General features: G+C 50.6%; 1 protein-coding gene across 3 annotated transcripts in view; it reads right to left on the bottom strand.

Moving 5' to 3' along the window:
* NPTN (neuroplastin) overlaps positions 1–11,863 on the bottom strand; it is a 37,445-nt gene that overhangs the window by 1,466 nt on the left and 24,116 nt on the right. For all 3 annotated transcript variants that reach the window (XM_079318433.1, XM_079318434.1, XM_079318435.1), the window contains 3 exons: positions 9,034–9,167; positions 7,759–8,032; positions 293–314 (listed from right to left, as the gene is read on the bottom strand). In XM_079318433.1, the coding sequence (XP_079174559.1) occupies positions 293–314; positions 7,759–8,032; positions 9,034–9,167 (430 nt within the window). The remainder of the gene's footprint in view (positions 1–292; positions 315–7,758; positions 8,033–9,033; positions 9,168–11,863) is intronic.

The raw sequence follows: 11,863 nt of genomic DNA, 5'->3' as shown, positions 1-11,863 counted from the left end.
CAAAGTCAGTCACAGGTCCAGGAAAAGTGGATGTTATTTGTACTTCACTAAACAGCGTTTCAGTCTTCCTCCCTTTAGCTGGCTGAAGACAACACAGTCTTAAACTTTGTATTTTAGCACAGTGTTTGTTTTGCAGCAAGATGTTGCTTTTCTTTCCTCCAGTGCTAAGAAACGCACCAGAGGGCCCAACACCATCTGTAATGTCGCATGCAATATCAATCCTGTGATTTACCACCTCCCACAACCCTCCCGATTAACCCAAAGAGTATTTTTTCCCTGAAAACACACTTACATTGGCCCAGCTGGTTCATCATCTGCAGCAAGCATCCCGATGCACCCAGGAACAGATAAGGGAAGGAAAGAAAAACAGAGTCAGTGTTTGCAGGGGGCCACAGTGCAAGCAGCAAACTGATCTATCTACAGCATCAAAGGCCATTCCAGTCAGGTGTGCAAGGATCATGGAGTTACTGCTCTGGATTCGGGTTTAATGGCAGGTATGTTGCTTCAATGGGTTTAGTTAACACTTGGAATGCTGGTCATGAAGGACTGCAACTGTAGCGGACAGATTGGTGCAACATGGTCAAGACTCATCTTGTCCCCAAGTTCCAGTGGTTCAATCTCATAAAAAATAGATGAAGAGACAAACCAACGGTTCAGTTGTAAAATCCTGCTGGATGTTTGCTTGCATTGACTTTTTTTTAATATGTGCATTGACTTTTTTTTAATATGTATTTTTCATTTTTCAGCCATTTTTCCACTGCTGATGGGTAACTCCTGGTATATACCCCAGAGGGTACATACCCCACACTCATTTTCCCCCATTGATGAAACAACCTCTACATTCTCCATTTTTCTCAACGTTTAATTAGAAGGGATCAGATTAGGAGGAGGCTGACAGGGAACACTCAATTCCAGCCCCAGGCATGGTCCTTGGGCAGCAGCACCCGATGTCACCAGGAGGAGAAGGGGTGCTGGGACACCTCCAGACACACTTCAGCTGCAGAGGACTGACAGCATCGTCCTGCCCATGGCCCTTGGCAAAACTCAGTTAAGAACTGGGGGTGGGGAGGGAGGGTGGAGGAAATCTGCCAATGAGGAATGTTTCGTATTAACTCTCACGACCAATTGGGCTTTTTTTTTTGAATTCTCAAACACTGTTTTCTCTCACGCTGTAGTACAGAAGACAGAAAATGCATTTACACAACAGTACAAGAGTGAATCTGGTACCTAATGCTCCCACAGATGGATTTTGGGAGGACCAATTCCAGCCCTGCTAGTTTTGGCACTTGACAGTTGCCGTTCCCACCTGGGGATTTTTCAGGGAAGTCTTTGAGAAACTCTCAGCAGGATTCCACAAGGGTGCTTAGTGCACATGAAGCAGTTATGGAAAGTACAGTCTTACAGTGTAGGCATCCGCATGAGCACACGCCAGGAGTAATGTCAGGGAGAGGGGACATTACTCCACCTGGGCCTTCGAGGCAACGGAGAGGCAAAGCCACCGCTAGCACAGACAGTGACCAGAACAAAAAATACTTCAAAAATAAAGAACTAACCACAAACCAAGAGCTTTACAGCCAAAGTAACAGACTAGCGACACACCGGTGTCCACAGAATTCCAGTACCAGCAACAGTAACTACTGGACACCGTACAAAGAACTGGGACTAGGAGGGACAGCCAGACATCAATGTGCTGTTGTATATACATTGAGATATACAGAGACACATCAGGTACTCAAACACAAAGCATAGCAGAGGAATCTACAGCTTCCTTCCACAAACATCTCTGGGAACGGAGGATCCGAGAGCAGCCGAGCTCTGCGCTCCGGGCGGGACGAGCCTGGGAGGAGCAGCAGGCCCTGGCCCCCAGTGCTCCCTCTGAGACCCAACTCGGCTCCAACAAGCACCATCGACAGCTTTGGGAGTTTGTTTGGCTGGACTTCAGCAATATCAAACTGCACCGTGGACACTCACTACAAAATAACCACCTTCCCCCCTTCAAAGTGCTCACTTCAGATCAGCAACTTTGTGTTGTCAAAAAAAGAAAAAAAAAAAAAAGCTTCGCGTTTATAAAAGCTGCCATAGGTGATTCCTCACAAAGATCCCACAAAAAAGCCTATTGGAACACTTAAACTAGAGGGTGGATCCCCACCACTCCTCCCTGTCCCATCTCTAACCTAAACCAGAGATAAAAAGACCGAGAGAAATTCCCAGTCAGCCGTTAAGTGCTGGAAAAGCATCCCCAGTACAGTAGAGACACAGACCAAACCCTCAGCGAAACCAGGGGCAACAGAACAACAGAAAAACCAGTACAAAATCAGACTAAAGAAAAGGTTCAAAACAGCAAACTGAAATCCAAATTAGTTGTGAACGTGAATGAGGAAGTTTTCAAGAGTGTTAACGTTATGACTTGTGCGTTGTATAGACTGAAGCGGAGGTTAAACAAACTCCAAAGCATGCAGAGCTCTCACTTACCACCATTTTTTAAGGGTATGATGCAATTGAAGGGGGGAAAAAAAAAAAAAAAAGAAGTCATAGTAACCGACAAGATCAATATAACCCCAAGCTTTAATGCCACAGCCCTGCTCTAGAACAGTCAGTACCACCTAGGGCACGGGGACATCCCCCAGCTGCTGAGCCCCTCCTCCTGCAGCATCTCTGCTGGCATGGGGCATCTGCAGCCTCCAAAACCCTCCTGGGCACAGAACACAGGCACAACCCCACAGCCAGGCCTTTCCTGCAGGGATGGAATGACCTGCTTCATGGGGTCCCAAAAGCACACATTTCTGAACCAAAATGGCACAACTGTTGCTTGTCTTTAACACATGTGATCAATCCCTGCAGGCAAAAACATGTGGGAATTAAAACTGGAAGATGATGACAAGTAGATCTCCCTTAGCTCCTCCACTTGTATGTTAATTGTTTTGTGCTGTTGTTCACCCCCCCCACTTTCAGCCTTGTAAATTAAGGCATTTTATATGTCACTCACTTTTTTTCACTGCCTTTGGAAAACTACAGGGTTTATTTTAGTATCAAATTAATCCTGGGTAGCATCTTGTGACTGATGGAAGTTAAAAATGAAACACTAACGGGTTCTTCCAGTGCTAAGATTCCAATTTTTGCTTCTGAAGGGATTCTACATCTCAGCTCATGCTTTAAAACCTGCAAAGAATCGATCCCAGACTGGTTTGGGTTGGAAAGCCCCTCCAGTGCCACCCCCTGCCATGGGCAGGGCCACCTTCCACTGTGCCAGGGTGCTCCAGTGTTCAACCTGGCCTTGGACACTGCCAGGGATCCAGGGGCAGCTCAATGCTCTGAAGGAGCAGCCAGAGCCTGGGACAGCTCAGGGTCCTGTGTTATGGTCCATTCCCACTGGGATACAATAGCACTGCTGGGAACAGCTGATGGCTATGGCCTCACTATGTACCTGCCTCACAACCTGCTCACCCTGACAAATTTAAAGTGTGGGAGAGAAAGATGTGCATAAAAGGGAAAAAAAACACCCACCAAAATCACTGCTTACAAAAGGTAAATGGTTCAGTTAGACAATTTGTTTCTTTCAATTACTTACAGTAATAGCAGGAACAGGGAAAGTCAAGAAAAGAGCAAAAGAGGGTTAGAAAGAATGTGGGGATTTGGATGGAGCTTCTGCAGAGCCAGGAGAAGAAACACATTTATGGGAAGTCTTTGGATTAGGCTGAGGAAGGAGAGGGGAAGAAGGAAAAGGGACATGTTATAACCCAGTCACCTCACGGCTTCAGACTCGAGATCATGCCTATGGATTTACAAGGAAAAACCACTCCCATTCCTATGGGAATGGAGCCAAGGGGATTTTACTTTCTACTTACCCCAGAAAACACCTTTTAACCCAGGGGCTGTGCTGATTCCAGACTAATTGATCCAACAAGGGCAGAAAGGCCACTCCCTCTAGGAACCTTTGCTGTGCAACACTCGGTGGTGCTGGCTATGGAAACCCAGCAGCAACAGCTGAACCCAGAGGAACCGCAGCCATTCCCTTCTCTCCCTGTCCAGGGACACCCTGGCATTCCTTGCTGGCACCGCCTCCCCCTGGGCATGCAGCCACATGCCAGGGCATGCCACGCTCATGCAGCTCTCGCCCCCAAAGCCACAGAAGCTGCACGTGGCCAGGGAGCCCCTGGATGCAGCTGGATGCTGCCTTAGCAGGCCTAAGGCAAGTCAGAACCCACGTTCTGAAAGGATGCAGGAATTCAGGTGCCACCTGCCCTCCCTTCCTCCTTCCAGCCCTCAGCCACAGACTCTGCAGCAAACCCTGTGCCAGGCACCCCCTGATGCCACTGTTTTGATGGAAACAGAGATTTCACAGGTGCAACGTTCCTTTTCCTGCTCTCCAGCAGCAGGAAGAAGAATCAACTCCCAAATCAGAGTTCTGAGAAGGAGGAAACATCAGCAAAGGAACTCCTGAGCAGCCCTGGCCCGAGGCACAAGCAGCAGCTCACCGGATACACAAAGCGAGGTCCATGCAAAACCGAGCCCTGCAGTCAGGAAATGCCAAAGTTAAAGGAGTGTCCCTGCTCTTCAGGCATGGCAGAGCTTCCAGCAGAGGGAACATCTTTACACTGGGAAGTGTTCTGGGAACACAGAACTGCTCCAAGTGTACCCAGGAGTCCATCACCCTCCCCAGCTTCCCAGAGATGGAGCCATGGGCACACTGAGCCAAGGCATTTGAAGCCTGCAGAACATGGAGATCAGAGGGAAAGGGAATTCATTCTATTGTTTCTTTGGGTGGCCAGGCAGAGTTCCCAAGTGCTAGGGAAAATGTTCCAGATGCCTGAGGATCCTCTCACCCAGAGAACACTTCTGTCCCACCAGCCACATCCCCCAGGACTAACTGGGCACTTGTGCTCAGCACCAGACTGGTCTCACCTGAGGACCCAGCAGACCCCAAAATGTCATTTGTGTAGGTTTAACTGAGCCAGCCACAAAGGATCACCTGGGCACATCACAAGGTGAGAGCTCATCGTGGGCACCTGCAGCTCCCAGCAGGACCCAAAACCAGCAGTTCATCCTGCACTGCCCCAGTCAGGAGCCAAGGAGTGCTCTGGCAGCTCATTAACAGCTCCTTCTGCTCCAAAAGCCTTTGATTTTCCTGGACACAGGAAGTGGCCACGTTTAGCAGCACCGTTTTCTCCAAATTTTAAAAACAATCCTTAGAAGTGGTCTGAGTAAGCCACATTTCCAGCTATCTGTGCACTCCTCTCAGCAAGACAGGACATCAGGATTCCTGAGGGACAGTGGCACCTGCAGAGGGAGGACACCACAGGTCTTGCAGCCCAACCCTTGGGATATTTGCAGGGATCTGCAGCCAGAGTCATCCCCCACAGGAGAACAGTACCAAGGGGTAACAATCCCTGGGCACAGATCCACAGGGGCCATGCATCCCCAGCCTGCTGTGGGCACTCCAGAAGGGCATCCCAGAGTTATCCCACCCTGGGAAGATGGGGTGATGGTGGTGATGATGAAGCAATCTCAGTGTCTAAATTTGGAGAGGTCCAAGGAGAACGTTCCCATCCCAGCAGGAAGAGCAGCAACAGCTCAGTGGTTGTTGCAGCACCATCTCCTGTGGAGCTCTGCCATGAGCACAATCCCTAAAGCTGAGCACATCCCACTGGCACCAGGATTAGAAAAGCCAGTGGAGAGCTCCTGGCTGGTGCCAGATGCTGTGGATAACACAGAGTGCTGTGGTGTTTGGCCCCAGGCTGCTGGCTCAGCCACAGCTCCCTGCTCCTTCCCCGCTCACTGCAGCAGCGGAGGCGGAGGTGTCATTTTGGAAGAGGGAGCTGAAATTCCAAACGCTGAGCACGCCACTGCATTCCAGCATTAACTTTGGCATTTCATAACCATGTCTTGAAAATAATAAAATTCAGGAGAACCCAAGTGAAACATCCACACATGGCAATCAGGAGGCTGCTGCTGATTTCCCACGTGTGCATTTGTACGTGCCCTGCCCCTGGGGCGTTCCCCACCAGGCAGCACAGAAAGCTTCGATGCCAGTAAGGACAATGCACAACTATCCAAGGAATGTGTGACTGTGTCTGTCAGCCAGGCACACCTCATCCACAGGTACAGACTGTCATACTCAGCATGGATTTTTCCTCCAGGAAAGGGGACAGGGAAAACATCTTACCCCCATGGAGGTGCGTCATGTTGCTCTCCAGGGCTCTGCCTTCAAAACAGCAGCCCCAGTGAGCACTGGAGAAACCTCATCATCCTGGACAGCTCCAGGGGGATGATGAGCCTGGAGCCCTCAGGTCAGGCCAGACCAGCCAGGAAAACTCCAGCCTTGGAAAGAGGCAGTGAACTTTTCACCTCCAATGTGAGCTCCCCTGCACCACCACGGGGGCTGTGCTGTGATCTGGTCATGCCAAAGCCAATTCCTGCTGGATTCCATCCATTTGGGGCTGCTTGCAGGGAATATTTGAGTATCAAATTCCCAGGACCTTGGTTTGGTCCTTTTGAAACTTCATCCAATGAGAATTCTGTGTAATCACTGACATGGAGGTGGGTACATGCAAGGGAAAATGAAAACAGTCTGTTCTGAGTTTTCTGGGCTGGTGGAGGTCCTGAGGCCACGCTGAGGGCAGGACAAGCGCCGGAGCCACTGGAAGCTGTTAGTGATGCACAGAACATGCACTACAGTCCAACTGGGGGCTCCATCCCGACAGCAGCCCCCACACATGCTCTGGAAGCAGTTAGTAAGTGCTACTCAGTGCTTACAACCAAAGCTGCTTTCCTCTAGCAGTGCACTACTCCAGCCAGTTCTGATCCAAGCCTCGGCCCTTCCCCTGTCATTCCATTTGTTGAGTTCCATGAACTCCTCACTGTGGATTTGCCCACCCCACACACAGATCACTGTCTCACATCTCTATTTTCAGGCCCCCCTGCAGCCCCACAGCCACACCCTGGGAAGCAGCTCTCACTGGGGAAAGCCTGGCCGGCCCAGGATGGTGCTGAGGATCACTCCAGCATCTGCTCTCCACCTGCTCCACGGTTGGATGCATCATGTTCCTACAGCACCATGACATTCCTGCTGCTTCTCCCAAGGAGTCCTTGCAGAGGTTTTCTCTCTACACACTGGAGTAAGCTGCTAGCAGCAAATTAAAGGTTGTTTCTCAGCATGGATCCTGCAAATACTCAGCCTCACACTGCCCCTTTCCCCAGCTGTGCACAGGGAAAGGTGTGCAGGAGAAACTCATAGATAAAAGTTCCTACTAGCTGTATGTACTAAACAGATTAACTAATTAATTATTGCTACCACCAAACCTGATAATAAGCCCTATTTTTATAAAATCTAATCAGTGGCTACAATTAGATACAGGTTCCAGAGCATTCCTTAACTACAGATTCAGCTACACAGCAGAGTAAGAGCCCTCCCCCATCTCTGAACCCTGAGCAGATTTTAGTTCTGAAGCACCTTTGCAGCCCCAATTCCTTAGTTGGAGAGCCCTGAGGCCACGGGGAGCAGGGAATGCCAGCACTGCTGAGGGTGCTGCCCACACTCCTTGGGACAGCAAACAGATGGCAGCGCTCCATCTCTCACGCAACAACGCTTGGAAGATATCCACAACCCCTCCCACCCCACAGTCTGAGACCCCTGAAACGCAGCACCCTGCGGGCTCAATGTCTGGAGAGGGCAAAGGAGGAAGGCAGAGAGGGCAGCTGCTCCTCGCTGCAGTCCCGCGCCGGCCGCGCTCCCTCACAGGCGGCGCTGGGCGCACTTACCGTCGGGAACCTCGTCCGGCCGCTTCCGCTTCTCGTAGATGACGATGATGACCACCAGGATGACGATCTCGGCCAGGATGCCCAGGAAGGGCCACAGCGGGGCCAGGTGGCTGCGCACGCGCAGGATGGTGGTCACCGACACCGAGCCCACCTGGTTGGTGGCGTTGCACTGGTACTCGCCGGGGTCCTCGTTGATCTGCAGGTTTGTGATGCTCAGCTCGGTGTAGTTCTCTTTGTTGGAAATGAAGAACCTGCCCGAGGAGTTGTTGATGTCCTGGCAAAGGGACAGCTTTAAGTTCTGGAGCCTTTATGAAGCCCAAAACACCACCCTGCACTCATTAGCCTGATCACTGCTGGCACTCCTCAGCCACTCCTTAAAACCTTCAGGTGTGGACACTGCTGAAGGCCTAGGCAGATTTTAACCAGGCCTTTTCTCAGCTTTTTCTCTTTTTTCTCCTTCTCAGGCTGGGAGCCTTTTCCAGGGTGATAGCTTTCTTATAAATACAAAAGAATTAATAAACAGAGATTAGCACCTGGTGTTGACTGAGAGACTGATGCATGTGACAGGAGGTGTTTTCTCCTATTGTCCAATAACTACTGTTCTGTTTGAGGTTTGTAAACCACTCTATAAATATGGTTCAGTTTTTCAATCAAATGCTTATTTTGCCTATGAAGTCGTTTGTCATTATTATTCACTGCTGAGTATAGCGACAATCAGGGAACATCTATCCCATCCCATCCCTTCCCATCCCATGATTTGCTTCATATTTTGGCTCCATCCACCCAATTCTGCCTCCTCAGCAGCTCATGCAGCAACAGGGAACAGCTGGGCTGGAGGGGTTAGAAAGTCCCAGCTCCTCTCTGCTATTCCCACTGCTGGTCACATTTTCCTGCTCATTACATCACTGGCTGCATGGAACAAACAGATCACCCAAGCTCTAATGGGGATAACTGCCACCTCCTCACTTTAAGTCTTGTGAGCTCAACCAGTAAAACTTGGAAGAATTTATAACCCAATGTGGTTTTAAATCATGTTTCATAACTTGCAGTCTGCAGCAAATTCCAGAAAATGGCTTTCAGAGTAAGTTCTTAACTTGGCCCAGAAATGCAGTGAGCAACGTTTTTTCACACACCAATAATATCAATTTTTTGATAAATATAAATATCAATTCTTCCCTCACAGGTTGGAGGGATTCTACTGTGAGAAATTACAAAGTACCTTCAATAACCCATGCCTCTCTGGGGAGGTGGGGACATTGTGACCCCCTTGCTTACCTCAAACACCCCATTGACCTTCTTGCGCCACACCCACTCGGGGTGGGGGAAGCCCACGGACTTGCAGTACATCAGGGCCTCCTGCCCCTCGTTTTTGTTCTCACTCCTCTTGTGCCCAGTGATGTCAGGAGTGGCTACGAGACAACAGAGCAGCAGGTGAGTACAAACAGGCTTCTGTTACTCATCTGGAAACAAACCCCCCCAACTCCATGGACAGCGTGTGCCTTCCCACACTGAGGGCAAGAACCGTGTCTGTGTGTCCCTGGGAGCAGCCCTAACCCCTGTGTCTGTGTGTCCCTAACCCCTGTGTCTGTGTGTCCCTAACCCTTGTGTCTGTCTGTCCCTAAACCCTGTGCTGTGTGTCCCTAACCCCTGTGCTGTCCGTCCCTAACCCCTGTGCTGTCTGTCTGTCCCTAACCCCTGTGCTCTGTCTGTGTCCCTAACCCCTGTGCTGTCTGTCTGTCCCTAACCCCTGTGCTCTGTCTGTCTGTCCCTAACCCCTGTGCTCTGTCTGTGTCCCTAACCCCTGTGCTGTCTGTCTGTCCCTAACCCCTGTGCTCTGTCTGTCTGTCCCTAACCCCTGTGCTGTCTGTGTATCCCTAACCCCTGTGCTCTGTGTGTGTGTCCCTAACCCCTGTGCTCTGTCTGTGTCCCTAACCCCTGTGCTGTCTGTCTGTCCCTAACCCCTGTGCTCTGTCTGTCTGTCCCTAACCCCTGTGCTGTCTGTGTATCCCTAACCCCTGTGCTCTGTCTGTGTGTCCCTAACCCCTGTGCTCTGTCTGTGTGTCCCTAACCCCTATGCTGTCTGTCTGTCCCTAACCCCTGTGCTGTCTGTCCCTAACCCCTGTGCTGTCTGTCCATCCCTAACCCCTCCCCTAAACCCTGCCCAGCTCAGGCTGTCTCAGGGCAGAGCCTGGGCTGACCCCTGGCCCAGCAGATGGCCCCAGGCTGCAGGGCCCACCTTTAAAGCTGCAGCTGCTAATTACAGCACACGTGGCTGCCTGTGTGATGGCAGCTCTGAGCTGTTAATCCATCCAAGGCCAGCCCAGCTGCTCCAGGAAATGGGAATTTCCTACAGGAGACTTCCCTGCTCCATCATGGATACACAGAGAGAGCAATTCCAGCTGTGAGCTGAGATAATGAAGGGAATTTCACAGCTCTGCTCAAAGGGAACAAAAGCTCTCTCTCTCATTCCACCAGACAGCTGCTGAGCCTGCTCTTCCCAAAATTACAGATCAGATCTTTGGGAAAATGCCTGGCAAGCTAACTTGCTTCTACTGCCCTATATCAAAGGGGTTTTGATGCAGGGACAGTAACAACATTATCCAAGTGACATTTTGAACCACAGGAAATCCCTGGCTGTAGGAAACCCTGGGCTGCAGCTCCTGCTGATGTGTGTTCACCTGGACAGGCACACCAGGGTCTGAGACATTCTCCAAGTGCCCATGGAAATTCCAACAGTGTTTCCAACACAGCCCTGGGCTGTGCAGGAATCCTGACCAAAGGATGAAGCTCAGCCAGATGCCAACTCATTAATTCCAAGGTGATGCCAAGCACAGCCATGACAGGTAAGAACAGGCCAAGAACAAACCTAAGGGGTTTATTTAAGAAAACTGACACCCAAAATGCTTCTTTCCACATCAGACATAAAAATACTCTGAGAGCCATAAAACCTGACCTGAATGAAGGCACCAGATCCAAACAATCCCCTGGTCTTGTACTAGAAGGAGCTGCCAGAAGCTGAAGGAAGTGGGAAGAACATTCCCCAGCTGCCAAGTGATCCTGCAAGGGGCAAACACCTGGAGCAAATGCAGTTTCTGAGCTTCAGGTCTTCAGGCAGGAAACAAATCAGCTCTGGGGCTGGCTGTGCTGTGCTACTCCAGGATCCCAGGCACTGCACAGCACCTGCCACATCCTTCCAACCCCCTGTCCCCAGCCTCAGAGAGGAAAATGACATTTATTTCAAATAAATATTTGGGACTGCACACTGGGAACGTTTCCATGGGGAAAAGGAGCAGTGGCAGCTCCAGTGCCACCCTGAGCAGAGCTGAAAAGGGGACAGGGCCAGCACTCCCAGCTGGCCCAGTTTGTGGAAAGGCAAGGGAGAGGAGAGGGAACACTTTCTGGGACAGCTCCACTGCCAGTCCAGGGTGACACAGTGACAATGCTGGAAGGAGAGGCCAGATCCCAGGGGTGGTCCCAGCAGCAGCAGTGCCCAGAATACCTCTGCTGCTCCCTGGCTCTGCTGGGACAGGCTATTCCTGGAGCACCCAGGGAGCTCTGAGCTCTGCTGCTGTTCCAGGGCTCAGACACAAACCCAGCATTTTCTCTCCCAAACACTCTCCTGCTGTCCCCATACCCCTGCAGTCCCAGCTCCAGCAGGTTTTTCCAAGCCAGGATTGCTCCTTGCACTGTTCTGCTCCAATGCCAGCAAAAGGCCAGGGTGAGGCAGGTTTTGTTGGGAAGGATTTGGATTTCAGCCTCAGGCAGCACAGTCCCCTCTCTGCTCAGACCTGCTCCTCACTATTCCATCACCAGAATGGAATAGTTTGAATTCCTGCAAGTGAAGCAGCAAAAATCCTGAAGGTGGGCTGGAAACACCTCATGAAGAGCAAAAGGAAGCAGGGATAATTTAAAATAACTGCTGCCAAAAAAAAAAGGCAAAATAAATAGACATTTAGGCACACTTGCCACAAGAGGAATTCTAAGCAGCATCACTTTGACAGTTTTAAACCAAAACACAGGAGAAAGGGGGTTTGTGGCAGGGTGACCATGGGGATCCAGAGCTGCCAGCTCCCAACAGGCACAGAACTTGGTGTGCAGCAGCTTT

The sequence above is a fragment of the Erithacus rubecula genome (genome assembly GCF_903797595.1).
Source record: "Erithacus rubecula genome assembly, chromosome: 14".
Lineage (NCBI taxonomy): Eukaryota > Metazoa > Chordata > Aves > Passeriformes > Muscicapidae > Erithacus > Erithacus rubecula.
The sequence above is the reverse complement of the archived record's forward strand: the minus strand, read 5'-3'. Positions and strand labels throughout refer to the sequence as shown.